The 27935-nt window shown below is 62.6% G+C and overlaps 1 protein-coding gene across 1 annotated transcript in view; it reads right to left on the bottom strand.

The window, feature by feature from the left end:
* Positions 1–27935, bottom strand: part of SORCS2 (sortilin related VPS10 domain containing receptor 2) — a 527745-nt gene that overhangs the window by 64326 nt on the left and 435484 nt on the right. Inside the window, 5 exon segments of the mRNA XM_058304358.1 lie at positions 4373–4552; positions 10409–10498; positions 13939–14057; positions 16785–16849; positions 26005–26078. Of these exon segments, the coding sequence (XP_058160341.1) occupies positions 4373–4552; positions 10409–10498; positions 13939–14057; positions 16785–16849; positions 26005–26078 (528 nt within the window).

Below are 27935 nucleotides of genomic sequence, written 5' to 3'. Positions count from 1 at the left end.
GGGCCTCACCTGGGCCCTACTTGGGCCCACCTGGGCCTCAGCACCTGGGCCCCACCTGGGCCCCACCTGGACCTCACCTGGCACCACCTGGGCCCCAACTGGAGCTCCTGATTCAGAGCTTCGTCCCCCTTCTCTTCCCGTCCTCGTATCTGTTTCTCCACAGGACCTGGACCCATGGGACAACTGCCATGGAGCCTTCTTCTAGGGCACCCCTCAGCCCAGTCCCCCCCAACACATGAACACAGAGGGTCTGTGTGGACCCCAGACACAGGCTCCATTTGCCAGGGTTCCTCAAGGTTAACCAGCTCCCTTCTCAAGGTGTCTTAAGAGGCCTGTGCCAGGGTCCTAAACATACCCAGCAGTTATCGAGTTGACCCATAATTCCAGAGTTCAACCTACTTATCCCAGTTGCCTCCATCTTCCACTTCTAAGGACACCGTGATTACACTGGTCCAGCTGGACAATCAGGCTCTTCTTCCCACCTGCTCCCTAGCCACCTTAATTCTATCCCTAGCCCAAGGAAGAGACTGCACTGACCAGGCCTGGGTGTCTTGGGCCCAGTGTTCATGTACCACAGTCCACCCTGCACCCCCTAAAGATGCCCATCAGCCCCCCATGCAAAATCCATTCAGCCACCCCAAGGTCTCCATCAGTCCCACCACATTACAGCATCGGCTTCAGGTAAAAACCCTCATCTCAATCTCATTAGTATTAAAGTCCCAAATCTCATCTAAATAATCTAAATCAGGTACGGGAGAGATTCTATCTATAACCATGCGGGCTTCGTCCCTCTCCATCTGTGGCTTGTGAAATGAGAAAGCAAGTTATCTGCTTCCAAGCACAGCGCAGGGATAGGCATACGATAATAGCTAAATATATTCTGGCTTAAAACGGGAGAAAACGGGAAGGAAGAAGAAACCACCGGGCCCAACACTTTTGAAATCCAGCCAGGCAAACTTCGCCAGGTTCCGAGGCCTGGGACCCATCCTTCCTCGCTCCCGGCTTTGCCATCTGTCATCCTTTCTTGTTCACGAAAGGCGGAGCAAGTGTGCAGCAGGGGAAGCTTCCTAGCCTGGTTCCTGCCCCCTCGCTTCTGGAAACCTGACAGCCTTCTTTCATTTCGTCCTCTCTCTGTCCCTTGCAGCCCAAGGCGGCTGCACTTCAGTGGATGTAAAATTCACAAGAACCTGTGTGTCTCATTTCCACCCCTCCTTTTGCAAGAAGCTTCTCCACAGATGTTTCCTAGATCATCCACCTCTGCACTTGGCTTCTGCTGAGCTATGCCCGGGCCCGGTTCTGACCCAAGGCACAAGCTCCAGGAAAGGCTTGTGCTTCGCCTTGAATTCCGTGTGTGCCCTGCAGAAGGAGATGCCTCCACAGGCACTGTGAGCCTCCGAGGTAGGATGCCCTGGGAGTTGTGGAACAAAGTATTTTTCTCGGATAGAACATTAGGTGAACAACAATGACGATAGCTGTACTGATTGCGTTCAGAGCCCCTCCCAGGCAGGGCGCTCGGCCAGGCCCTCCCCATGTGCCCCTATTCATCATCCGTGTCTGCTCGTCTTCCCTTTACATGGCACCGAAAATGCAACCCGGGACCTCCCATGTGGGAGAGAGGCGCTCAATCATTTCAGTCACCTCCATTCCCCGGTTTGTTGTGTCTCTCATTGTGTTTCCTCTTTGTGTCTCCTTGTTGTGTCAGCTCGCTGTGCCAGCCCGTCGTGCCAGCTCGCTGTCTTGCTTGTCTTCTCTAGGAGGGATGGGGAACTGAATCTGGACCTCCCATGTGGTAGGTGGGAGCTCAACTGCTGGAGCCACACCTGCTTCCCCCCAATTTATCATGTGCTTGATTTGAACCCATGTCCCTGTGGGCGTGCACCCCTTGTAAGTAGGACCCACCCTTCAGAGGTGTTTCTTTTAGTTCAGCTGTGGCCAGCTGCCGCGAGCTAGGGCTTTGCCCTGACGGCTGAGCCGTAGGGAGGAAGAAACGAGAACCGGCATCACAGAGGCCACGGGCAGAGGCAGAAGTGAGCCGGCACCGGAGGAGCAGGGAGAACGAAGAGGACGTCGCCACACAGCGTGAGGCAGGGGTTCAAGCCCAGTGTCTCTACGGGCTGCAGCGAGCCAGCCCCGGACACTGCTGAGCACAGGAGGAAGCAGGCTGCTCGCCTGGGAGACCACGAGCCCATGGATTCCCACCGCTGAAGTCCACTCATCATGTATTTGTCACAGCAGCTTGGCAGACTAAGACATCATAGGACATCTCCGATCCCAGGAAGGCATGTGCAGTGAGCACTCACAGGGTGCTGACTGCAGCTCCGGGCACTGCTGAACAGGAGCAGTGGCCTCGAATCCTCTCCAGGACCCGGCGAGAAACTGGCAAAACTGAGGCACAGAGAGGTTAAGTAACCTACCTACTGTCACACAGCAAATAAGTGCCAAAGCTGGGGTTCGAACCCACCGTTCCAGAGTGTGTTCGTAACCAGTGCTTGGTGGCTACTTCGGTGAAGTGAGGTTGCTTGGGTGGTCTCCCAGCTGGCAGGCAGCGGACACCGCCATTGGATTTGGCCACTGTGAGCGTCTCCTGGTTCCTCATTCTCTCTCATCGTGTGGCTTCGCAAGTAGATTCAGCTCCCTGATCCCTCCCTGGGCCATTTCTGCTCGGCCTCCACTCTCGGGCTCTCACCCCTTCCACCAGGAAGCACTCCCTGACCTGCACCCCTGGCCGGCCAGGCACGCCTTTACTGTGCTCCCCCGGGTGCTGGCGAGTTGTAACTGTGGGGGGAGCCAGTCTTTCTGGAGAGGCTGCAGCTCCGTGAGGGAAGGACCGGGCCTGCCGGTCCTTCTGTGAGTCCCGAGGGGGGCCTGGAGCCTGGCACGTGGCTCCGTGGCACCCGTGGAGCGCAGGGACCGCCGCTGGCCGCCTGTGCGCCGCGCTCGCCTCGTCTCCTCCTTGCCTCTGCCTCGCAGCCGGGCGGGGTCGCCGCAGCCTTGGGGGCCGGGCACCTGCCGGACCCTCGGGCCGGGACAGGCCTCTGGGGGCGCCCGGTGGGCCGCCCGTGCGTCCACACGGCTCCCCGCGGCAGGCTGCGTGCGCTTGCGGCGTCCGGGACGCGGAGTAAACGCTGACAAATGGTTCTCGTTGCAGACAAATAACCACAACTACTACTTCCTCGGGGGAAACGCTCCCGGTGCTGACGACGGCGGAGACGGGTGCGGGTCTCGCTTGGTCGCCAGATGGCAGCCCAGGGCCTCCCGCCCCGTCTGCGGGGACTGGCCTTGGGGTGCCTCCTCGGGCCCAGGCAGGGAGAGGCCGCCGCGGCCAGCGTGCAGGCTGCCCACCTCCGCGCACCCGCCTCGTTCCGCCGTGGGCGGCCCCCGGCCCGGGGCTCCCGAGGGTGGGAGGACGGAGGGGCCGGGCGGCTAGTGGGTGGGCCGGGCGGGGGGCCCCGCGGAGCTGGCGTCTCCGACTCTGGGCTTCCTTCCATCACCAGGGCAGGTCCTGTGCCTTCCCCGAGCCTCGGTTTCCTTTCCTGTCATGGCTCAGTGCACCCTCCCCCCATGGATGTGGTGGAGAGAAGGCAGGAGGGGCTGGTCCAGACCCCGCCTTGGCCGCTCGATCGGCGTCGGCGAGCCGGCCCGGCAGCGGCCAGGGGGTCCCCGTGTGCAGAGAGGCCTGCGGGGGGGGTGCCCCAGGGGGGGCCGAGGACACCCTCCCCTGCCGGCGGGCACAGGATCTGCGTCGCCGCCCAGGCAAGGCACAGAGTCCCAGGCAGAGCTCCTGCCAGCACCGGGGCCGGGGACGCGGAGAGGCTGGGGCTCCAGGGTTCAAGAGAGGTCAGACAGACAGACGTCAGATACCCCCAGCATGGGGAGGGGCGGACACAGGAGGCTGGGGCGGAAAGACAGATGGAGAGGGAGGCGGGGGCAGGAGAGAGCAGAGGGAGGGGTAGAGGGTGGGGGGCACGCGGGGACCGTCACAGGGGCCCAGCAGGCAGGGGGCACCGCCCGGTGTGGCCCTGGAGTTCTCGCGGGGCCCGCGGGCTGCGCTGGCTGCGCGGGCGAAGGCGGCCCCCAGCCGGCCAGAGGGGCCCTGCGGCTGCCCGCACCCCAGCAGCACGCTCCCCCCAGAGAGCCTTCTGTTCTCCTGAGTGGAACACGTGGGCCCCCAATGGCCCCTAAAAAGCGTGGTGGGGATTGCGGGCTCTCTGGCCATTACACGACCTCCGTAAGGGCCTCAGTTTACCCCCTCGGCCTGCCAAGCCTGTGCGCTTTATTTCCTGGACCTTTCCAGAACGAGATTCTGGCCCCGAGACGGGCGGGACGCCGCGGGCGTGCAGGCTCCTGGCGCCCCCGGCCGCCCCCGTCCTACCTCGAGGATGTCGACGAGGACGCTCTCCTCGGCCTGCCGGGAGCTGCGCACGTCGGGCAGCAGCAGCGCGTAGCGCCGCCCACGCGGGTCCGACTGGTACAGGCTGTAGGTGTCCGGCTGGCTCCACTCCCGCACGGCCACGAACACCTGGCCCTCGTCCGTGCTGACCACCTGCAGGTCCTGCGGGCGGGGGGCGGGCGGGTCGTGCTCCCTCCTCCCGAGGGGCAGACGGACTCCTCCCCCACCCCGGGCGCCTGTCTGTCTGCCCCTGCGGCGGGAAGGGGAGCGCTGCCCTCCTGCCACCTGCACAGAGACGGGCGCCCGCCCCGGTCCACCCCGAGCCTCAGGCGAGTCCCGCCCATCTGGCCCGTGTTCATTATTTTGCACCGAGTGTATACCAGCATGGGGGTGGGGAGGGCTGCAGGAATGAATTCAAACTTCACGCTGGGGCCTGGCCCCCCCTCTTCCATGGCCCCCGGGGCCCCTGACCCAGCCCCTCGCCCAGCCCGGGCCCCCGGGGGCTCGCAGCCCTGTGGAAGGGGAGACGCCAGCAGACAGGGGCCCTGCGGCGAGGCCAGCACCGGGCGCCCGGGGCAGCTCGCCTCCAGTGGAGTTGGGGAGGGCTTCCTGGAGGAGGTGAGGCCCGAAAGCGGAAGCGCTGGACAGGAGCAGGAGAAGCTGCTGAGAGCGGCAAGGCCAGCGTGGCTGAGCCTGAAGGCGGCCACGGGGTCCCCGGGTGCAGGGCAGCTGCAGGGGTCCGGTCCCCCACCCTGGAGAAGAGGCATGGGTTGCGCCGGGGAGGCTGGGACCACAGGGGGGACCCGTCCGCTGTGCCCCACGAAGGGAGGGGGCTGAAGGCAGAGACGGCCCATGGGTGCCCTCCCTGCCCCCGGAGCGGCCGCACGGGCCCCGAGAGCTCCGAGGCTTCCACGGCCGTGAAACGAGGCGCCTCGGGTTTCAGGTCCACAAGACAGAAAAACCAAAACCCAAACAGGGAAGAGGGAAGACAGGAATGGCCTGGCGCGGGGCCCGCTCAGGGGCACCGGCCGGCGAGGACAGCGGGGGGCACCGGGACGTGGAGGCCGGCCCCCCCGCCATGCTGCGCGGCAAGGAGGACGGGCTTGGCAGGACAGGGCGGGGTGGGAAGCCCGTGCTCTGTGGTCACCACACGAAGGAGCCTGTGGCCACGGGCAGGGCCCCCCGCCTAACGTCGGCCCCCGCCTGAGGTCGCCCCCGCCTGAGGTCACTCCCGCCTGAGGTCGCTCCCTGCCTGAGGTCGCTCCCTGCCTGAGGTCGGCCCCTGCCTGAGGTCGGCCCCTGCCTGAGGTCACTCCCTGCCTGAGGTCGGCCCCTGCCTGAGGTCGCCCCCTGCCTGAGGTCGCCCCCTGCCTGAGGTCGCCCCCTGCCTGAGGTCGCCCCCTGCCTGAGGCTGTCTGTATGTCTGGACACCCCTCTATCACAAGAGGTGCCCAGGCCTGAAGCAGCACGGACTCCAGGAGGCTGGAGACAGGGCTGGCGGTGCATCTGGGCGTCCTGGACGTGGCGCACCCGCGCAGGGCCGGCAGGGCCCTTCCCGCCCCCTCCGCCTGCCCCGCACTCAGCGCCCCTGGATGTCTGCCCACGTCCTTGCGCCGGCATGTGTGCGCAGGCCTCACTGGAAACGGTCCCTGCAGGGCACCTGGGGTCAGCGCGGTCATCCTGCATCCGCCGCGTCCTCACCCGGAGAGGAGAAAGGGGGCGCCCACGGGAAGGCCCAGAGCGGGCGGCAGCGCCGCGCCTGCCAGCCAGGCCCCGCCCGCGGCCCCGGAACCTGGAGAGGCGAGGCCCCTCCTCCGCTGGGGTCCACAGGGGCCCCTGGCCTCCCCGGGGGTCAGGCCTCCAGAACGGGGCAAGAACAAGCTCCCGCCGTCCTAAGCCTCGCGCTTGCAGCCCTGTGCTGGGGCAGTGCAGGGAGTGGGCAGCACCCACTGCAGACTCGCACAGGTTTGTCGATCAGCCCGTGCCGTGGCACAGAACTGGTTCTGGAGTTGGAGGGTGAGGGACTTCGGGAGGGCCTCGATGCCCCTCTATACCTGGCCTCTATACACTGGCCTCAGCTGCAGGGCGTGGGAGGACCCAGGGCTCCTCGGCCTGAGCTGGCCCTTCCTGCGGCCTCTCCATGACCTTGGGCAAGCGCCTACTCCAAGCAGGGCGGATGCATTTGGGGAAATGTTTGCTACAACCAGGGAAACAGAGAAAAATGTACAAGAAAATAAAAGTTATCCCCGGTGCCACGTCTAGAGCTACCTGACGTTACCGTTTTAAAATGTTTACTTGGGGACTTTTTCCCCAGCGCCCTGTACATTTTTTCCCCCATATATGGCCTGTAGTTTGCTTTTCAATGACAGGAGGCCGTTTTCCTCTGTTATTAAGATTATTTATAAACAGCCTGTCTAATGACTGGGGGCTCTTCCATCTTGAGGACCACTGTAATTCACCCAGTCCTCCCCTGGTGCCTGCAGAGCGTGTCCAATCCGTAATGAACATTCTGAGCCGTAAATCTCGGCCTCTCCAGTTATTTCCGTAACATAAATCCCAGAAGGGAAATTGTTGCAGTGGAGGGGAGGAGCATTTTTAAGGCACTTGTTGTAGATGACTTGTTAGATGACTTTCCTGAAGGTTTATATTATAAATTCCTTCCCCACAGCAGGGTGAGGCGCTCATTTCACGTCCTGGCCTTTTAAAAATCTCTGCTGAATAGAGGATGAGAACAAGCAATTTTGGCTTAAATTTGCATTTCCTTTATTCTTATTCTTTATGTAGTTGATCGTCATTCGGGTTTTTCTCTTCCATTGTCTGGTTATGTTTATTACCTTGTGCTTATTTATTTTTCTATTAGGGAACTTGAGGTATTTTTTTTTTAATCATTGAAAGCAAACAATTCAGGCAAGGGGTAATGATAAATATAATAACACCCATTCAATCTTTAAAGTTCTCACAGATAAGTGAATTAAAACAGCAGAATGGTACCATTTATGCTCTTTAAAATGGAAAGAAGATAGGAAAAAATGATAAAACACAAAAGTGGCAATGCTGTGTTGAAACTCTGAAGAAAGTTTAAAATAGTCAATTCTAATTTTGCGGGTGGCAGGGCAGGGTGGCACAGTCCTTTTAGAAGGGAACTAAGCTATGCAAAAATTTGTATTCTTTGTCCAGAAGTTCTTTAAAAAGATCCACATTTGCAAACACATCCACTGCCGTTCTGCTTATAGCCATGAAAACTGGTACAGCCCAAATGTCCGGCCCACAGGAGGGCCCGGCCTTCTCCAGTGAAGGTCAGTTAGTCGTTAGAGCGGACTGATGTCACGTGTCATTCTAAAACAGCTCTCCGGCTCGAGACCTCCAAGGGCCTGCTGCGATTCAGCTTCAGAAAGTCACTTTGTCGTGTGGCCAGGGGCTGGAGGAAGCCCCAAACAGGACACCCGTGGACGGGGGAGGGCTGGTGGGAGACCCCTCTGCTCTGATTTCTACTGTTTTCATGCTGTTACTCGGGCAGTTACAAGAGGATGAGCCGGGTTTGAGGGGAGGAGGCAGGCAGGAGTTGCAAACTGGCCATAAACAACACAATCTGATTAGGCAATTCCCCTGGCCGTGCTACAAGCTGCGGCTGGGAAACGCTAGGTCCGGCGGGCTCTCCGGGGAGGCAAGGGTGCTGGCCAGCTTCCCAGGGAAAGGAGACCCCTGGGGTGTCAGCGGCCGTGCCCGGGACGTGGATGCGGACCCCGACGGAGGGCGCTGGGCTCCAGGCAAACGTGGCTGCTCGGATGGGGCCTGCCCTCCCCCGGAAACGGGGGCTGCCACACCTGCACGTGGGCGCCTGTCCTTTCAGGGCCCGTGCCTTCTAGTCCAGCCTCCTGGGTCTTCCGATTGACCTCCGTTTCCGCAGTGTTTCGCGCACAGCACCTCGCCCCAGGTGGTGGGGAGCCATGCGGCGCGGTGGCCACGCACCTCACCGGCGACCTTGGGAGACACGGGCCCTCCCCACCTGCAGGGGGGCACACAGAGCTTCCGGGGGCTGGGCCTGGGCTCCAGGTCACAGAGAGGGGATTTGGGGAGGCTGGGGGTGGCCTGGCTGCCGGATCGGGCACCCCCCGGCCCCGAGAGGGGCAGTGGCCGCCCATGGCCCCACAGCTGGAAGGGCAGACCCCTCGGCCTTCCTGCCTCCCCCTACCCGGCTTCCCTGCCTTTCTTTCTTTCGTTTCTTTTCTTAGTCTTTAAAGAGAAGTTGAAAGAAAAGGCTCCGTGACTCTTCCCGATTCAGGTCCAGTGTCTGGTGGTGCCCAGGGCAGGGCGAGGGCCTGAGGCCTGAGCGAGGAGCCCCGGCCCCTGGGCCCACCCCCCGCCCCCAGCCCTCTCCCCTCTCCAGCGTCCCCCGCCCAGGCGGCTGGCCTAGCACTGCCTCCACTTGACCCGTCCCCCCGGCTCTTCCCAAAGCCCCCTCAGGCCCAGCCTCAGCCGCAGGTGCAACGTCCCCCCCGAGCCGCCCTCACCAGTGGCCCGGCCAGCGGCAGCTGCCCGCCGGCCTGCAGGATCCTCCGCCTCGGCCCCCTGCCCTCCCCGTCGCGGCTCAGACCGCGACTTGACGTTCCTTCCTGCGTCCGTCCGTGTGTCCACCTGACCCTCTGCCCGTGTCTCCTCTGCACGCCCCCCACGGGCGCCGACCTGGAGGGTCTGATTCACAGCTGTAGCTTCAGCTCCTAGCTCAGCTGTGCGGGAGGGAGGAATGGCTCGTTCCCTGCTTCTAACTGACGCCCCTGGAACGGAGACCCACACGGGGGGCCATTTAAACGTCCTCGGAGAGGGCGTGAGGCCAGGCTCAGACCTGGGAGCGACAGCCCCTTTGCTTCTGACTAGCTGTGTGCCCTCAGGCAGGGTGCTCAGCCTCTCTGAACGTCAGTCTCCTCCTCCGTACAATGGGGACCGCGTGTCAACAGGGAGGGGCCCGTGGAGGTGCGTGTGAGGCAGGGCTGGGGCCGTGTGGCGGCTGGAAGCTTTTGAGGACCCCAGGAATACCCCTTTTTTAAAGCCAGCCCACTCCTGGGGCTGTAAGCCTACTGGAGGCGGGCCCCTGGATTAGATACCTCTAGGGGACCTGCCTTTTGACTAGAGCCCTTCAGTAGGGCACGACCCAGGGCGGGCCTTAATCCTCTTAGGAGTCCCTCATAAACGGAGGAAGAAAAGCTGCAGGCACAGAAGGAAGGCTGCAGGGAGAGAGAGGAGCCCAGAAGCTGGGAGCCACGGCCCCGGAGCCAGAAGGTGAGGGCAGCGAGGGAGAGGAGAGGGAGAGCTGGGCCACCCCGACCAGGTGCCTGGTGGAGCAGCTCCAGGGAACGCTCTCGGTGACACCTTGATGGGGACACGTTCGCGGCCTCAGAACGGTGAGCTTTTACCCTAATAAACCTCCACTGTAAAAGCCAACCCATTCCAGGTCGATCCCAGAAGCTTTTACAACCTGAAAAAAAAGTCGGGGGTCTCAGCTCCCAGGGAAGGGGAGGGCAGCAGCACAGCCGAGCACCTGCTGTGTGCAGGGTGTCGTGCTAAGCCATGAAAAGCAGAGGTGAAGGAGCACAAGCTGCCCGCCCCTGGAAACTCCAGATGAGAGCGAGAGGAGAATGTTCCAGAAGGTCCCGGGACCTGGGCATCGGGAAGGAGGAGGGTGGGGAGAGGGGAAAACAGGCTGGCCCAGCCGGGAGGCCACCAGTAAGGGAGGCTTTTCCCAAAAACATCATGGTGTGCAAAAGTTTGGGAGAAAGACGAAGCAGGAGAGGGAAGAGCTGGGCAGAGGCCCCGAAGCGGGATGAAGCTGGGCACGTCTGAGGCTGGCGTGGGCGTGCGAGGCACAGCCGTCGGAAGGAACTAGAACCACGGGCATGGCTACGCCCGATCCGTCCTTGCTGACCCGGTGACTGCCGAGCACCTGCACGGGGTCCCGGTGCCCCACGAGGCAGGGTAGGCTCGGGAGCAGCCACGGGCCCGTGGACCTGGAGACGCCCTTACCTTGGGCAGCGCGTACTTCGGCAGCTTCATGAGGGCGAATTCACTGCGGCGATAAGAGACGTAGTATTTGGTCCGGTTTGCTGAGGTTGCCTAACAGGAGGGAAGAAACGTGCTTTAAAGAAGGTTGGTTTTTCTATTAAGCCAAGTCCTCATGAATGAAAAACGCCACATTGTATTCAGCTGGTGGAAATGCCCTTTTACGTTGCTTGTACCTTCTTGGCCTGAAATAAACAGACTTCTATTCACCCGTCAAAGCCTCATACCAAATGCCCTCCTCTGAGAAGACTTCTTCTCCCTCCCTTAGTTAGACCTGACCCGTGTCCCCCATTTTCTCAGCACCTTGTCAACCTTTCCAGCAAAGCACTCGCTGGTCATGGTTTCCCCTGCATCTAATTTACAGACCAGGTGGAGAACGTTCTGTTATCCACAATATTTCTTAGGGGGAATACTTTGTGAGCCACTGGGTGGGGAAGAGGACAGGCTAAAAGCAGGCTTAAGTCACAAAAGGTGGCCCCCAAGCCAGTAGGCATTGCGAACGAAGGGAGGGCCACCCCTTCCCCAACACATTTGGTGTGGTTGGGTGTGCCTAAGTGTTTAACATAGGAGCTCCTTTTACTGGTGAGGAAACTGAGGCACAGAGATTAAGTCACTTGTCTCCAGTAGCAGGGAGCAGAAGAGCCAGGAAAAGAGAGGCCTTTGCTTCCTTGGGGGAGGGACAAGGGAAGGAGTAGGACTTTCCAGCCAGCAGCTGGCGTGGGGAGGCAGGACAAGGTTTTCTGTGCAGTTGTTGGGAAAGATGGAGACAAGAGGTCAGTGTGGGCCACGGGGGAGGAGAGCAGCCCCTCTCAGCGCGGGCTGGGGCAGGCTGGGCGCTCCCGTGGAACAGGACTTCCACCCACGCCGGACGAGGCCGCTGGTGATGGATAGACTGAGACAAGGCGAGCCCGCGCCGTCACCCTATCAGCAGAGCCGGTCATCGTCCCCACCACAACACTGGGCCACCCCCCCCGACACAAGTGGGGCCCACTTCATCCCCGTCACGGCTTTAGACTCCCTCCTGAAGAGACACACCAGGACACTGGTCACGAGCTGAGGCTGCTGCCCAAGAGCGTCCGGTCGCCCCTTGGACTGTCCCTGCATCCCCTAACACAAGCCCCACTCCTGAGATGTCCTTCCCGGCACCCTCTTAACGGATGGCCCATGGTGCCCCACGGTGCGAGGTCACAGTGCTGGGCCACAGTGCTGTCATGATCACAGTGCTGGGCCACAGTGCTAGGTCACAATTGTGGTGCTAGGCCATGGTGCTGGGCCATGGTACTAAGTCACGATCACAGTGCTCAGCCACAGTACTAGGTCACAATCATGGTGCTGGGCCATGGTGCTAGGCGACGGTACTAGGTCACGAACATGGTACCAGACCACAGTGCTAGGCCATGGTGCTAGGCCACAATCATGGTGCTGGGTCACAGTGCTAGGCCATGGTGCTAGGTCACAATCGTGGTGCTAGGCCATAGTGCTGGGCCATGGTGCTAAGTCACGATCATGGTGCTGGGCCACAGTGCTAGGTCACAATCATGGTCCTAGGTCATGGTGCTGGGCCACGGTGCTGGGCCACGGTGCTAGGTCACAATCGTGGTGCTAGGCCATGGTGCTGGGCCATGGTGCTAAGTCACAATCATGGTGCTGGGCCACAGTGCTAGGTCACAATCATGGTGCTAGGCCACGGTGCTGGGCCATGGTGCTAGGTCACAATCGTGGTGCTAGGCCATGGTGCTAAGTCACGATCACGGTGCTTGGCCACAGTACTAGGTCATAATCATGGTGCTGGGCCATGGTGCTAGGCCATGGTACTAGGTCACAAACACGGTACCAGACCACGGTGCTAGGCCATGGTGCTAGGCCACAATCATAAGACCATGGTGCTAGGTCATGGTGCTGGGCCACAATCATGGTGCTGGGCCACGGTGCTGGGCCACGGTGCTAAGTCACAATCACAGTGCTCAGCCACAGTACTAGGTCACAATCATGGTGCTGGGCCATGGTACTAGGTCACAAACATGGTACCAGACCACGGTGCTAAGCCACAATCATGAGACCATGGTGCTAGGTCATGGTGCTGGGCCATGGTCCTGGGCCACGGTGCTAGGTCATAATCGTGGTGCTAGGCCACGGTGCTAAGTCACAATAACAGTGCTCAGCCACAGTACTAGGTCACAATCATGGTGCTGGGCCATGGTACTAGGTCACAAACATGGTACCAGACCACGGTGCTAAGCCACAATCATGAGACCATGGTGCTAGGTCATGGTGCTGGGCCATGGTCCTGGGCCACGGTGCTAGGTCATAATCGTGGTGCTAGGCCACGGTGCTGGGCCATGGTGCTAAGTCACGAGCATGGTCTGGGCCACAGTGCTAGATCACAATCATGGTGCTGGGCCATGGTGCTGGGCCATGGTATTAGGCCATGGTACTAGGTCATGAACACAGTACCAGACTACAGTGCTAGGCCATGGTGCTAGGTCACGGTGCTAGGTCATGGTGCTGGGCCACAGTGCTAAGTCACGATCACGATTCCGGCCTGCCAAGCCGGAAGCGGAGGCTAGGTCAGGGAAGGCTTCCTGGAGGAGGTGGTGCTGGATGGGGTCTTGGAGGAGGAGCGGGAGTTAGCCAGCTGGGGGACAGTGGACAAGCATCCCAGGTACTGGGAACAGCATGTGCAAACGCATAGGGGGTGGACCACGATCAAGACTGTATCCGCGAGGGTAACGCTGAATGGGGCAGGGCTGGGTGGTTGAGGGCTGAGGGGCTGCCTGCATTCCCATCCCCTGGTCTCAGGGGGCCCGTGGCTGGGTCCCTGAGGCAGGGCAGGGGGAGGTCAGGGAGCGGGGAGGGGCTTTCGGGGCGAGAACCCCCAGCGGCTGCCCCGATGGTAAGGGCTTTCTCGGGAGGAGCCTTAGGGCCTGTCTCGGGATTCCCAGACGTCGGAGCAGCCGGGGTCAGAGGGCCGGCTTGGCTCCGTGCTGAAGGACCCTGCTGCCCACTCGAGCCGCGCAGGGAGCCTGCCGGGGCGGGGGTGCGTGTCAGGGCGGTGAGTGGTCAGGACGCCGCACGGCTGGCACCTGGCCGAGGTTTCTGAATTAGGTGGGGCTGCCGGGTTTACGCGGGGCCTCTCCCCGGAACCTGCCGTAGCTGCCGGGCAGTGGTTGCTGACGCCCGGACACCCAGGACAGTGACCAGAAACAGCCCCCAGGCAGTTCCCGAGGCACCGGAACCCAAGGCGGCGCAACGAGCTCGGACTTGGGGTCCCCGAGCAGTGGGGGGGTGCGCACAGGGCAGAAGGGAGCGAGCGACAGCACCCCAAATCAGGCTCCAGCAGTGGCCGCGGGGTACGGGGCAGCCACTGGCTGCTGCTAAGCGGCTTTGCACGGCCGACAGCCTCTTGGCCACTTCCTCCCTGAGCGTCCGCCCCCCGGAGCGGCCGACGCTCACGCCACCTCGTGCCCCCCAAAGTGGCCGCGGAAGCACCCTACCTTGAGGAAGACGTAATCGTCCTGCACGGTCAGCGAGCCATGGTCGATGGGGCCTGCAAAGGGCGCCGCGAGCGTCCCCTCGGAGCAGTTGTGGATCTGGCAGGTGACATAGCGAAAACCTGCAGGAGGGAAGAGCCCGCCGCGCGCAGCGTGAGGTGCCAGGGGCGCGGGGCCTGGAAGAGGGCGTCGGGAAGGGCACGCCGGGCTGGCCCGTCCCTGGCTGCGGCCGCACCCCCGCTGCAGGGTCCTGGGCTGAGCCTCAGAGGGCGTGGCCCCTGGTGGCCCTGCTGCCCGGGCCAGGGCCCCGCCGTGCCGAGCTCAGCTCTCGGCGTCCCATTTGGCAGGTGAGGCAGAGAGCTCGGGAGCTGATCTCCACCTGAGCGGGCCCACTGCCCTCCGCCAGCTCCCCACAGCGGGTCTCGAGGGGCGCAGCCCCCGCGTCCGGGTGAGCCTGGCCGATGCGCTTCCAAGTCCAGCGTGGGGTGCGGCTGTGGAAGGGGCGGTGCGGCCGCACGGGGACAGCACTTACTGCTGGCCTTTATGGAGCTTTGCCCACCCCGGGGCTAAGTCATGGGAGGGGAGCGTGGACCCTCTCCACAGTCTGCTCATGGGCCCCTGCGGCCTCCCCGCTGCCCTCGAGTGCCAGAGCCCACCCCCACGTGGGCTCGAGGGGCCCCGCTCTCTGGGGAGAGGACCCCCAGGCTCAGGGGCTGTGAGCAGGGGTCTCACCGCAGTCACTCTCCATCTGGCCCCCGCTGGGGGCACGTGGCCACCTCCGGGAGGGGCCAGCATGGGGCCAGTGAGAGCCCCCTAGCACCGTGGCACGGCTTGGGACCCCGTGAAGTCTCTTGTGCCTATCTTGGGGGGTGGGAGGCTCAAGTGTTCTCTATCCCTCTAATGTCCGGCAGACGCTGCTTTCCTTTCCAGGTGAGCTGCTGCTTTTACTTCACGTCCCTCTGCTTTCCCAGGTGGCCCCGGGGGTCCGGGACTCTGGGGGACGTGCATGGAGGGGCCGGCTCCTGCAAGCCCGGGGAAGCTCGGTGATGGGGGGTGGGCTTAACCGCAGGGACCCGGTGGGGCCAGAGCTGCCGTCGGGCCAGTGCCGCCCGTGGCCTGGGAAGGCGGTGTGGGGCGCGGGCAGGGGCCCGGCTCGGAGGCCGGGGAGAAACCCCCAATTCAGGCTCCACTGCTGACCGCCCGGGTGCCCACGGCCTCGGGGGGCTCCGCAGGGGATCAGGAGATGAACCCTGCCGTGAGGAGCTGTCGCGGGGCCCGCGCGGGACGACGCGCGCAGGGGGCCGGCCCGCGGCCCGCGATCGGTGAGGGCAGCGTCGCGGCCAGCGGCCTCCTGCAGCACATCCACTTGCCCTGTAAACGGTCTGCTCCCCCCGGGGCTCAGCGCTGACCTGGCCTGGGAGGGCTTGAAGTGGGAGGCCGCCCGGGGGACTCGGGGACGGCTGCCCTCGTCTTCACTACCGCCCATTCACTCTTGCTCACTCACTCATTCATTCACTCGCTCTTTTTTTATTAATGAGGTACTGGAGAATGAACCCAGGGAGGCAGGCGCTCAACCATGGAGCTCCACCTGCTCCCGTTCCCTCTCTCATTCATTCATCCGTTCACTCGTTCACTCTTTCATTCGTCCTTCCACGGTCAGGTCCTCCCTGCTGCAGGGCCCGGGGCTCCTGGTGCCGACGGAGGCTGTGCCGGCGCACGTTTAACCACGGGTTCTCGGGGATGAGGTTGACCCGTGGGCTGGAGGGCGGCTGGCAGGTGGACGGTGACCGGGGGCCGTGGGGAGGGCAGCGCGCGTCCTCTGCCCAGCACAGGCTGCGGCCTGCAGGTTCCGAGGCCCGACCCGCTCGGGGGGAACGGGCACTGGCCAGCACGTGTCCATCGCAACTGCGCTGGCCTCGCGGCCCTTGCCTTGCCCTCGAGGAGCTCCGGCCGGGGAGGTGCGGGGCGGTGGAGGGGGCCGGCCGCGCGGAGCCCCCGGGAGCCCCTGGGAGGGGAGGCGGCCACCAGGCCACGGGGCGCGCAGGGCTGGGAGCGGACGCCCGCCCTTCTGCTCGGGCCACGACCTTGCCACCCTCCCTGTGGACCCCATGCAGGGGGCTCCGCACGGCTCTCTAGCGTTGACCCAAAGCAGCGCCCGCTCTTCAGTATGAAGGTGCCGGGCTGGGAGGTGAGCGTGGCCCGACTGGGTGATGGGCGCCAGGCCACGCCCCGTCCACCGCGCCCCGTCCACCGCGCCCCGTCCCAGCACACGCCCGCCTTCCGGCTTTGTGCGTGGGGGATTGTCCTGCCCGTCCCCCCACCAGACTCCACGCTTCACGGGACAGGGGTCGGCCGTGTGCATCTCCGTGTCCCCAGCAGGGTCGGCGCGGGCCTGGCCCACAGCCGGCCAGGGAGCATTTGTTGGGTCTGCAGGCCCTCTCGGCTCTGGGGCTCTAGAACATTCCTTGGCTCTGAGGCTCTGGGGTCCACAGTCCTCCCTCTGGAGCACAGGGGACGCTTCTCACAGCGCGGAAGCCCCCGGGCTCTCCCCGGCGTGAAGCCGGCGGGGTGGGAGGCCCAGGCCCCGGCCCCGGGGTGGGGGCAGCCACGGGAGCCCCCGCCCTGCCTCAGCGCTTGCCGCGGCTGCAACTGCCGAGCGGGCCGGGGACAGCAGTACTCAGGGGCCGGGACAAAGTGCCCTCGTAACAGACTTTCCGCCGGAGCAGAGCTTCTGGCCTTGGCTTTATCCCCAGCTGGGAAATAAGCACGCGTGCAGTGACGCCCCATCGCGCCGAACGAGGTCGGCTGTGCAAGGAACTGGCCCCCGGGGCCCGTGCCCCTTGGCTTACCTCCACTGGGGTCCTGCGTCTCCATGTGGACCAGGTCAGGGTCGCTGTCCACCCCAGCCACGGCCCTGGAAAAGGACGCGCCACGGTTGGTGACGGGGGTACAGGCCCTGCAGCCCCCGGGCCGGCCCCTCTTCTTTGGGCCAGGGGCTAAAGGCCTCCCGAGAGCCCAGCCCCCCTTCCCGGCTGCAGCCTGCATTCGGGCAACACTCCAAGATTTATAAAATATTTTTACGTGGGTATGTGTCACCTGAGGCGGCTGGGGGCCTGGGAATAGTGATCTCACATTGCAAATAAGGAAACTGAGGCTCAGAGGAGCGAAGCAGCCCGCCCGGCGCCGCCTGCCGCTGGGGCAGAGTGGGTTCTCCGAGATGCCCGTGCTCTCCCCTCCTCCCGCCGCCCCCCGTCGTGCGTGACGATGACGCGGTGCCACGGGCAAGGTCTGCTCTCGGCCCCCTGGGGGGAGTCAGGTCCGGGCTTACCCCGGCCCCCACTGGAGTCCTGGCGGCAAAGCCTCTGGCGGGAGGGGCCCAGCGCCGGCCCCGGCACTTCACAGTTTGCCCGAGGCCCCCACACTCTCCGCACTGGGTCCTGCGATGCCAGGCGGGCGCAGCCTGTGCATGCCACGCGCCGAGGAAGGCGCCATGAGGTTCCCAAGGCAACAAGAGGCTGGAGAGGGGCTGCCCTGGGCGCCCGCCCCGCGCCCGGCCCCTCCGCAAGCCCCATGCCACCTGTGCGGCCCTCCCTGTCACCCCCCGTTCGGGCAGCCCCCCTTTACACACGCAGCAACAGAAACAGGGGGTCCTGCCGCCTGGCCCAGCTCCCCGGACGCCGTGGGAGCCTTGTGGGGGGAGCCCAGGGGTGGGGGTGAGGGGGGGTTTGGGGTCCCACCGGCCTGGGGCGTGGGCTCAGCAGCACCCTGGCCCCCACGTGGCCCTCAGGTGGTGCTGAGCAGGCCTGGCCAGGTGGGCCAGGGGGCCTACTCCGGGGCTGGGGTAGCTGGCCTGGGGGGGGGGCGGTGGTGGAGCCCCTGCTCCAGGGCACTTTCTAGCCCTCCCTCCACGGCCCTCCCCACACCCCCTCTTCCGGTCACACGAAGGCCCCCATCTCCCCACCCGTGAGCGTGCTTGCTCCTCTGGGCCTCCGTGTCTGCTGTTCCCTGCCCACCCCCTCTCCCTTCCCTGCTCCCTCCCATGATCCTTTGCTCTGCTTTAGCCTTGGCAGCCAGGGGAGCAGCGGGAGGGACTCAGGCTCGGGGAACTCCCGGTGGGAGTTCCGGCGCCACCATCAGCAGTGGGTGCGCCGGGCAAGTTTCCAGGCCTCCGCGAAGCACGGACGATGGCGCAGACCCCGCGGCGTGTGGGCGCCCCTGGGCTCGGCGGGTCCCTCCCGACGGCGCAGGCGCTGGGGCAGAGGCCGAGCCACGAGGCGCCCGGGCAGCGGGGAGCCGGCGGCCTGTCCCGCCGACGCGCGCCCCTCCCGGCAGCTGGCGCTGCGGGCCAATGCCCACCTCGGGAGGCGGCTCGAGAACCGGGCACCCGGGGCCCAGGGGGCTGGGGGTCGGCCAAGCCCCCACCCGCCTGGTTCAAAGGAGAGCCGGTGCGCCCGCCCCAACGCGACAGTGCCCCCGCCCCGCGCCGCGGGGCTCCCCGGCGGTCCCCTCCCTCGCTCGACGCCCTTGGCCGAGTCCTCTGCCTCCTCCTGTCCCCTGAGGACGTGCTGCCCCTGGGCTCAGGCTGCGGCTGCTGCCCCCACCCCGGTGCCTGTCCCCTGAGCCCCAGCCAATGGGCAGTCTCGCCCAAAGGTGGTGCCTCCTGGCTGCAGCTGACTCGGCCCCGGCCCAGTCCTCAGGCTGAGTGGCTACTCCGTCCAGGTGGGCGCCCCCACCGCCCCACTCCCAGAGCCTCCACCCTCAGACTCACGGGGGCTGGCACGTTCCCCTGCTTGTCCAGCAAGTGTGTGTGTGTGTGTGTGAGTGTGTGAGACAGGGAGGCAGAGAGAGATAGGCAGACAGAGAGACAGGGAGAGAGACAGAGACAGAGAGACAGGGAGACAGAGACACAGGGACAGGGAGACAGAGAGACAGGGAGACAGGGAGAGACAGAGACAGGGAGACAGAGACACAGAGATAGAGACAGAGACAGGGAGACAGAGGGAGAGAGACACAGAGAAAGGGAGACAGAGACAGAGAGACAGAGACAGAAACAGAGGGAGACAGAGAGACAGAGGGAGAGACAGAGACAGGGAGGCAGAGAGATAGGGAGATGGAATAGAGACGGGGGACAGAGACAGATGGAAAGAGAGGCAGAGGGCGACAGAGACACAGGGAGAGGCAGAAAGGCGGCAAGAGAGGAGGAGAGCGACTTCCTGTTGACACCAGGAGCCTCCGCTCAGGGCGGCCGGGACCTACGAACCTGTCCCGGGGCCCGTGTGACCGCAAGGCCTGCGGCAGGGGCGGCGCGGGGCATCCTCTGCTCCAGCCGCCTCATCTCCCCAGCGGGTTGGTTGCGCCCATTTTACAGATGAGGAGCCCGAGGCCCAGGGGGGTGAAAACACTCCAAGCTCACGCAGCCAGTGGGGCAAAGACCCCTGGCCTGGTCCCCCTGTTGCCAAGCTACCCGTCCCTAGCCACGCAGGCTGCCCGTGGGCAGTGGGGGCTCGAAGACGATGCAGGGGGAGCTGTGAGTGGGGAGGGGACCCCGCCCTGCGCTCCAGGTCCCTGCGGGAGCCCCTCACCCCCCTACCCCTCGCCCCCGTGCTCTCACTAGCTCCCAGCAGCCTCTCTGTGTGTCGGGGGGACCGCGGCTCGCCCTGGCCGGGCCGGCTGAGGGCACTGCCCTCTATTACCCTCTTGCCGCTCTCATCTGCTGCTCGAATAGCTGAGCCGGGGACGATTACAGCTTGGATTTATGCGGCAACTTGCCTCTCAGGGCTCGGGGCCCATAATGGCAGGGCAGAGGCCGATGTCCAGGGTTAACGAGGCTGGAATGCCCACGAGCAAGGGACAGCCACCTGCTCGCCTGCCCAGCCGTCATCATTTACTGCTCGTACCGCCTGCTTGGGGCTGAGGGCCCATGTCCAAGGCCAGGTTCGTGTCAGCCTGCTGGGTGTGCTCTCCTTAAAAATCTGCAGAGCATTCACCATGCACTGGGGGCGGGGGACCCAGAGGTGAACAAGATACAGTCATTGGCTCCAAGAGTACACAGCACAGCAGGGGACCACACACAGCGTAACTGCCCTCTGTCATCCATCCACCTGTCCACCCATCCTTCCATCCACCCACCCATCCATCCATCAGACCGGATATTCATCTGTCCCTTCATCTGTTTGTTCACCTACCTAGCCACCTATCCATCCGCCCAGCCAGCCAGCCAGCCTTCTGTCCACATAGTCTTCTGTCCACATAGTCTTCTGTCCATTCATCCATCTATCATTCTGTCCATCTGTCTGACCAGTCTCTGTCTTTTCATCCATCTATCCACTCATTCACCCCTTCATCAATCCATTCACCCATTTTAGAAACTTGGTATATTTATGACTTCCAAAAATGGATACTGGATTATGTTTGCAATCTTGTCTGTACCTGGGCGTGATTAAATTATGATTAGGGCTTTGATTGGGTCATGTCAGTAGGCATGGCAAAGGACAGAATTGTAGGGTTTTTAATGTTGGAGTTTTGATGTCAGAGTTTTGATGTTGGAGTTTTGATGTTGAAGTCTTAAGCTGGAGCCCCTGGGAGTAAGCACACAGAGGAAAGAGGAGCAAGCCCCGGGAAGAGAGGAACCCTGAGCCCGAAGAGAAGCAAGTCCTGGAAAGAGAAGAACCTTGAGACCAGAGGAAAGCAAGACCCAGGAAGAGAGGAACCCAGGAAGCCTAAACCCTTGCAGATGTTGGCAGCCATCTTGCTCCAACATGTAAAAATAGACTTTGGTGAGGGGAGTAACAAGCTTTATTGCCTGGTATCTGTAAGCCCCTATCCCAAATAAATACCCTTTATGAGAGCCAACAGATTCTGGTATTTTGCATCAGTACCGCTTTGGCTTGACTAATAAAGAATTGGGTACCAGGAGTGGGGTAGTGCTTTTGCAATTACCAAAATGCTAGAACAGTTTTATAAATGTGTAAGGGTATTTTTTGGAGGAATTATGAAATGCCTGATGGAAAAGGCCTAGATTACTTTGAAGAGACTGTTGATAACAATATGAGTGCTAAAGAGACTTTTTATGATGCCTTAGAAGTAAATGATGAAACTATTGTTGGAAACTGGAGGAAAGGTGATCTATGTTTTAAAGTTGCAGAGAATTTAGCAAGATTAACTTCTGGCGTTTTATGGAGGGCAGAATTTGAAAATGGCGAGCCTGGGCATTTAGCTGAAGAAATTTCTGAAGTAAACCTGGAGAATGTGGCTTGGCTTCTGCTTGCAGTTTATAGCAAAATGCTAGATGAGAGACATATGTCAGGCACAAAGAAAACAGAAACTGATTCTGGAAATTCCAAGCCTCTGGAAATCAAGCTCTCAGATGAAAGTGCCCCAGGGGAGGACTTAACTAAACCTGGAACTTGTAAATCAAGATTGAAGATGCAGTTATCTTGGAAAGACTTGGGAAAGTCTTACTGTCTGATAGCTTGGACCCCTGCTTCTTGCATGTTAAACCAACAAGGTTTTTGAAAGAGCTGTATGGACAAAACCACCGTCAGCTTGGACTAAAAGGGATATGGAGAGGAGAGATTAAAGGAGAAAGAGCTTTAAGAGGAAAACCACGGAAGCTGAGATCTGGAATTAAGACCTCACCTTGGGCCAAGAGAGGAACCCCACCCATGTGTGCAGAGAGGGTGAGTTTGCCGCAGCAGTTGAAGAGGGTGGATGTTCCCACCCGATGTTTGGGAGAATTTTGCCACCCCAGGGTACAGAGAGGGGGGAGCACATTCCTCAAAGATCAGGGCAGTTAAGGTCTGCACCCCACAGGTCTGAGAGGGGTGAACCTGTCCCCCAAAGGCTAGGGAAGGCCAGGTGGTCAGCTCGTTGTTCTGAGGGACTGAGCCTGTGTGCCAAAGGTTAGGGGGAATGTTGTCTTCATGTCACTGTGCTAGGGGGGATAAGACTAATCCAAAGATTGGGTGAGGTGTGGCAATCACCCCAGTGCTCTCGGAGGGTGATGCCTGGAGCTTGGTCGACACCCAGATGCTTGACAAGGGTGGAACCAAGAAAATGGCTATTGGGCAAGCCTGTGGAAAGGGAGGGCTCCCATAAGGCCCCAAGTAGAAGAAGCCATCATCTTATGAATGACTCTCAGACTTTGAAATGGAACAGAGGTTTCCCTGCAGGTCTGCTGAACTGTAGAAAAACTGTGACTCATGTTTCCCTCTCAATTTCTCCTTATTGTAATGAAAATGTTTATCCTTTGTCTATCCATTTGTGTATTGGCAGTAGAGGAATTGTTTTGTAAGTTTCAGAGGTCTATAGCAGATGGACTTTGCCCCAAGACAAACTGTATGTCTTTAAATTGATTGTGATATGATTTAGTACTTGCATTGTTACTGATTTAAGGTTTTCTTGAATATTGTAATGTCTTTTGGGGATTCAGAGGGAGAGTATAGCAGTTTGATATGGTTATGAATTCCAAAAATAGATATTGGATTATGTTTGTAAACTTGTCTGTACCTGGGTGTGATTAAATTACGATAAGGGCTTTGATTGGGCCATGTCAGTAGGGTGTCAGTAGGTCAGATAAAAGGCATGGCAAAGGACAGAGTTGGAGGGTTTTTAATGTTGGAGTTTGGATGTTGGAGTTTGGATGTTGAAGTCTTAAGCTGGAGCCCCTGGAAGTCAGCACACAGAGGAAAGAGAAGCCAGCCCTGGGAAGAAAGGCACCTTGAACCCAGAGAAAAGCAAGCCCCAGGAACGTAGGAACCCAGGAAGCCTGAGCCCTTGCAGACGTCGGCAGCCATCTTGCTCCAAGTAGACTTTGGTGAGGGAAGTCACTTATGCTTTATGGCCTGGTCTCTGTAAGCTCCTACCCCACATAAATGCCCTTTATGAGAGCCAACAGGCTTCTGGTATTTTGCTTCAGCACCCCTGTGGCTGACTAAGACACCCATCCATCCAGTCCACCCATCTGTCCTATCATCCAACATTTACACTGAGCACCTACTGTGTGCCAACTCCTGGATGGGGCTGGAAATAGAGGCATGCATAAGGCAGGGCACTGTCCTCGAAGGGACCCCGTCTGGAAAAAGGTCTGTGAACGTTTGGCCCAGGCTCAAACTCTCTAGGACCCAGTTTGCCATCCATCTGAGCCCGTCGGTCACATCAGGGGTGAGGGGCCCCGCCTCCCGCGGCCTCCCTAGGGGAGGGGCAGGGATGGAAGGAGGCTCGCTTCCACCCTGCGGCGTAAGGAGGGACCGTCCTCCGTGAGCAGGAGGTCTCCAGGGCGCTGGGCGGCTGCCGCCTTGCTGACCACCAGCAGCGGGCTTGCACGTAGTAGGGGTTTGCTCACTGCTTCTGGGTGCGCCAATGGGACTCAGAACTAAAGGGAAAGGAAGAGGCGTTCGCCGAGAGCCTCCTATGCGCTGGACTCAGCTGAAGCGCTTTGTTTTTTGTTTGTTTGTTTTTATGTTTTTGTTTTTAGCTGAAGCACTTTGTATCATGACCTTGCTTTCATCCCAGGCTAGGAGCTGGAATTCGCCCCTTCGGTACTGACAGCGCACGCTCCTCTTAGCTTGGGTTTCATTCCTCCATTCGCTCAATACGTCAAGGTGCTGGGGATTCGAAGTCCCTGCTCTCGGGGAGCTGACCTCCCAGCAGGGAGAGGGGGAGAGCGAGCCTGGCAAGTACGAACGCACCGCAGCGTGCCAGGTGGGGGCAAGAGCTGGAGAAGTACATAAGCCACTTAGCGGGCAGGGAGGGCCGCACAAGGCCTTTCTGGCTCCGTGACACTTGGCATCTGGGAAGGGTATCTGGAACATTCTAGGGAGCAAGACAGAGAGTGCAAATGCCCTGGGGCAGGTGGGCAGGTGGCCGGTCAGCTCTGCCCTGCCGCCCCCGCTAGGTCAACCTGGGAGGCACCGGCGCCGGTCGCTCTGACGCTGGGTGAGGCACTGGCGGCCCCCGGGGGCGGTAGGGCAAGCCCGTGGAGGGGCCCCGTGCCTGACGTCTCTCTCTCCTTCCTGAATAGAGAGGGAGCGCGGCCACGCGCGGCTGGCGCTGGGAGGGTCGGGACCACAAGGCGCGTCCAGCGAGCCCTCGGCCGCCCGCTCACCCTCGCCGCAGCCGCCTCACCTTTCCCGTCCCCCCACCGTCCCTCGCGGCCAGTTCCTGGCAGGCCCAGGGCTCGGGCTGAGCATGGGGGGCCCGGCTCGAGGTCGGTCCCCCACCCTCATTCACGTGGCCTCGGTGGAGACTGGCAGGCCCCGACGGGCACCCACCGTGTGTCCCGTGGACAGGAGGCCTGGCCGGGCCGGTGGAGCATGTCTGGAAACACCCGTTCCACGAGCAGGTGCTGCAGGGAAGCCTCTGGAAAGAGCGGAGCGCGCCAGACGCCAGGATCCCCCCTCCTGGGCGCCGAGGGAAGCTCCCGGCAAACGGACCCCACGGCAGAGCTGCGGGGGGCGCCCCCTCCTACACCCCGTCTCTGGCCAATAGTGGGGTCCCTGCACGGGCCCCACCTGGACTAACGGGGGGGTGGAGGCTTTCCCCCAGGGAGCCGGGCGGGGAGGCGGGGACGCGGTGAAGGGCGCAGCAGCACGGCGGCGGGCAGCGCGGGCAGCACAGCGGGCACGGCGCACGACCTCGACACGCCCCCCGCCGCCCCGAGCCTCGGTTTCCTCCTCGGTCATGCGGGCTCCGCAGGGCGGACCTCGGTGTGGCCCTGATGGCCGGCGTCCGGCACTGGCCAGCCCTTCCCAGGCCTCTGGCCAGGGTGCTGAGAAGACGAGGAGGCCGTGCCCGGTGACACGGGCCTGGGACGCGGGGGCCCGGGCGGCACTGCCCTCCCTGCCCGCCCGCCACGAGGCCGCGCCAGTGCCCCCCGGGTGTGTAGCTTCTTACACGCTAACGAGCCCGAGCCGCACACGCGTTGTTCAAGGACAAAGAGCTCCTCAGAACTGCTGTCCAAACAGCATTCAGTATTCGCCACTCACGACAGGGGTCTCCATCTCCGCCAGCCTTCACCGGATCCCGGGGGGACCCCAGGCCGAGCGCTGGGCTGTCTGGAGCAATTATCTCTGACGCCTAATAACATGGAGCAATTCGAGAAACTTGGAGGAATGAATTGATCTGCCCGAGCTGATGACATGATTGAACCATGGCCGGCCCACCTGGCGGCTCTCTCTGGCACACCAGCTCCCGGGGGTCCGGGGGCCGATGCCACCCGGGCCCAGCTGGGACGGGACCCCGCACCGCGACTGCCCATTCGTCAGCCAGCGCAGCTCCCAGACCCCGGCCCCTCGCCGCGCCCGCCTCCAGCGAGCACTGGGGAGCTGAGCCGTTCCCGCCCGGGGCCACCCAGGCCGCTGCGTGCTGACATCAGCGACAAAGCCATGACCCATGGCCGCGCTCCGGCTTCCAAGGAAGGAAGTGGTGTCCCTGGTCATCACTCCCGCCCAGGGGCAGAAATTCCAGGAGCCAGGAGGCCCCGAGGCCCAGGCCGCCTCTCGTCCCAAGTGCCTGGGGAGGCAGCCATGGCTGTGGGCGGCTGCACTTGGCCCCCACCCCAGCTCTACGCCGTGGCCTTGGCTGCGCCACTTGTCCCCGCGGGCCTCGGCGGCATCCAGCGAGCGCTGTGCGCATGGCTCCTCGCCGGTGCCCGGAGGTGAAGAGCTGCCCTGAGGAGGCAACGCCGGCGCGGGCTGGGGCCCGGGCCCCGGATGGGAGCCGCTGCCCGCCTGCAGGTCGGGGGGCCGTTCCTGTAGCCACCACACCTGTCAGCCCCCAGCAGGGTCCACAGGTGTCAGACGAGGCAGGGGAGCTCAGGAGCCGTGGGCCTACTGTGCGCCTGCACTTCCTCTACTTCCCCACCTCTTCTGTGCACGGAGGGGAAGTTGAGGCACAGAGAGGGCCGATCACGTGTGCATCGTCACCGCCGGCGTGAGGGAACAGACGTGGCCGTGGGCGCCTAGCCCGTGGGGCAGAAGGGACGGCGGGGGATCCTCGGATGAGCAGGGCACCGGGCTGGGGGTGGAGGCGCGAGGAGGCCGGGCGGGGGGCTGGCGGTGGGGTCCTTACCAGAACACGCGGTCTTTGGTCACGCGCTCCTGCAGGAGTTTCCACTTCTTCCCCAGGTCGGAGGAGACGTAGAGCTTCAGGGGGACAGAAGGACAGGAGAGCAGGGTCACGGCTCAGCACGGCAGCACCGCGGGGGGGACCGCGCCCTCCCGACGCGTTTCCCCCGCACTGGCCGGCCTGGTTCGGCCAATGCGCCCGCCGGCCTGGGCTGAGCCCGAGCCCGGCCCTGGGGGACCCTCTCCCCAAGATCACGAGGCCCCATGGACGGCTGTTCCGACCCCAGGCAGGCAGCCGGGAGCCAGGAGCTCAGTGCAGGAGGCTCCAGGGTGGCCCCAGGGTGTCATCTGGGGCGGGAGGCGCCCGAACCCCGGAGCAGAGGAGGGGCTTTGCCACCTGCAGAAGGCAGGACAAAAGCCCTCGGGGGAGAAGCAGCCTGTGCAAAGGGCCTGGGGTGCGAAGGAAAGCCCGGTGCAGGGAAGAGAAGCGCCCCCTCTGGCTGCGGCGCGAAATCTGTTTTAGGGGGTCTGGGCAGGCGGGTCGGAGTCTGAAACCACGGCCGGCCTGATGGGCGAGTGACCCCTGCCGTCACGCAGGGCCCCACTTGGAAGGGCCGTGCGCCTGGGGCTTAGCACTCTGTGGTCACGTATCAAAATCCCTGATTTTACCCTGAATTTGTGTTTTGTTGGTGAAGTCCGACTGGACGGTGGAGTGGGCGGCGGGGCTCAGAGCCGCAGCTCACGCGGGGTCACCGTCCCCAGATGGCTTCTCGCGGCCCACTCGCCAGCCCCCGTCCGTCAAATCCTGACGTCCTCTGCCCCAGGAAGGGCCCGGGCGCGGGTGCGGGGAGGGTCCCGGGGGGTGCAGCGAGCCACGGGGCAGGGCCCTGATGCTGGCGAGGCTGCGCCCGCCCCGTCACCACGTCCCTACCCGAGGCAAGGTGGCCTTCGCCGGCAACGGGACCCACTGCGGCAGGACGAGGGAGAGACGGGAACCGTGGGGTTGCCCGGCGGTGGGGTGCCCAGCCTCCTTTCCCGGACGGGCCGGCGGGCCCGGGGAGCCCCGGGGATGTGGGAGGTGGCGTCCCCGGCCTCGACCCCAGGGCTTCCTTGGCACTGTCCCGGGGGCGGCCTGCCAAGTTCCGGCTGGTTTCTCAGCGTCATCCCCCACCAGAGAGTCTGGGTCGGGACCCGGGCTGGAGCCGGAGGCCTGAGGGTCCCGGGAGGCGGGCAGTGCCCCCCTGCCCCCAGCTGGCCGTCCCGCCGGGCCAAGGCTCACCCAGGCCTAGAGTGGCCGAGGGTGCCCAGAGGCCCACCTGAGGCAGCCCCTGACCCTGCAAACCTGGGTGAGCAAGGGGCCTGGCAGGCGGAGCTGGGGGAGCAAGAGGCTTCTGTCACCCACGCAAGCACGCACACACGCACAGAGACACACGGGAACCCACACACGCTCACGTGCTACACGTCACTCACCTATTTGCACCCACACACGTGCTCACCATCTAACTGACATGCACAGACATACATATGCCCACCACATACACGCATGCAGGCACAGAATCACATGTGTGCACACACTCCCACGCCTGCACACACACGTGGACTTGGCGCACCCTCTTAAGCCCTGACGGTGAAGGGGAGCTGTCACCTGCACTCCAGGACCTGCTGCTGTGGGGCGTGCACAGGTGTGGGGAAGCAGCAGAAGGGGGATGCTGCCCCCCCACTGTGGGGGGCCCCAAGGCCACGCCCACTGCAGGTGCAGCAGCGAGGGCGGGTCCCCAGGGTGCTGTCCAGGGGCTCAGCCAACTGCAGCTGCAGCTGCTCAGCTGTCATGCTCTTGGCCACAGCCTCCCCATTTCCCATCCAGCCGGGGGTGGCGGGAGCTTCCGGCAGTCTCCGGTCTAGCCTCCGTGTGGCTTTACCTTCGATGCTTTGTAA

Source organism: Dasypus novemcinctus, chromosome 1 (genome assembly GCF_030445035.2).
Source record: "Dasypus novemcinctus isolate mDasNov1 chromosome 1, mDasNov1.1.hap2, whole genome shotgun sequence".
Classification (NCBI taxonomy): domain Eukaryota; kingdom Metazoa; phylum Chordata; class Mammalia; order Cingulata; family Dasypodidae; genus Dasypus; species Dasypus novemcinctus.
Note: the sequence above shows the minus strand (reverse complement) of the source record. Positions and strands in the feature narration are given on the sequence as shown.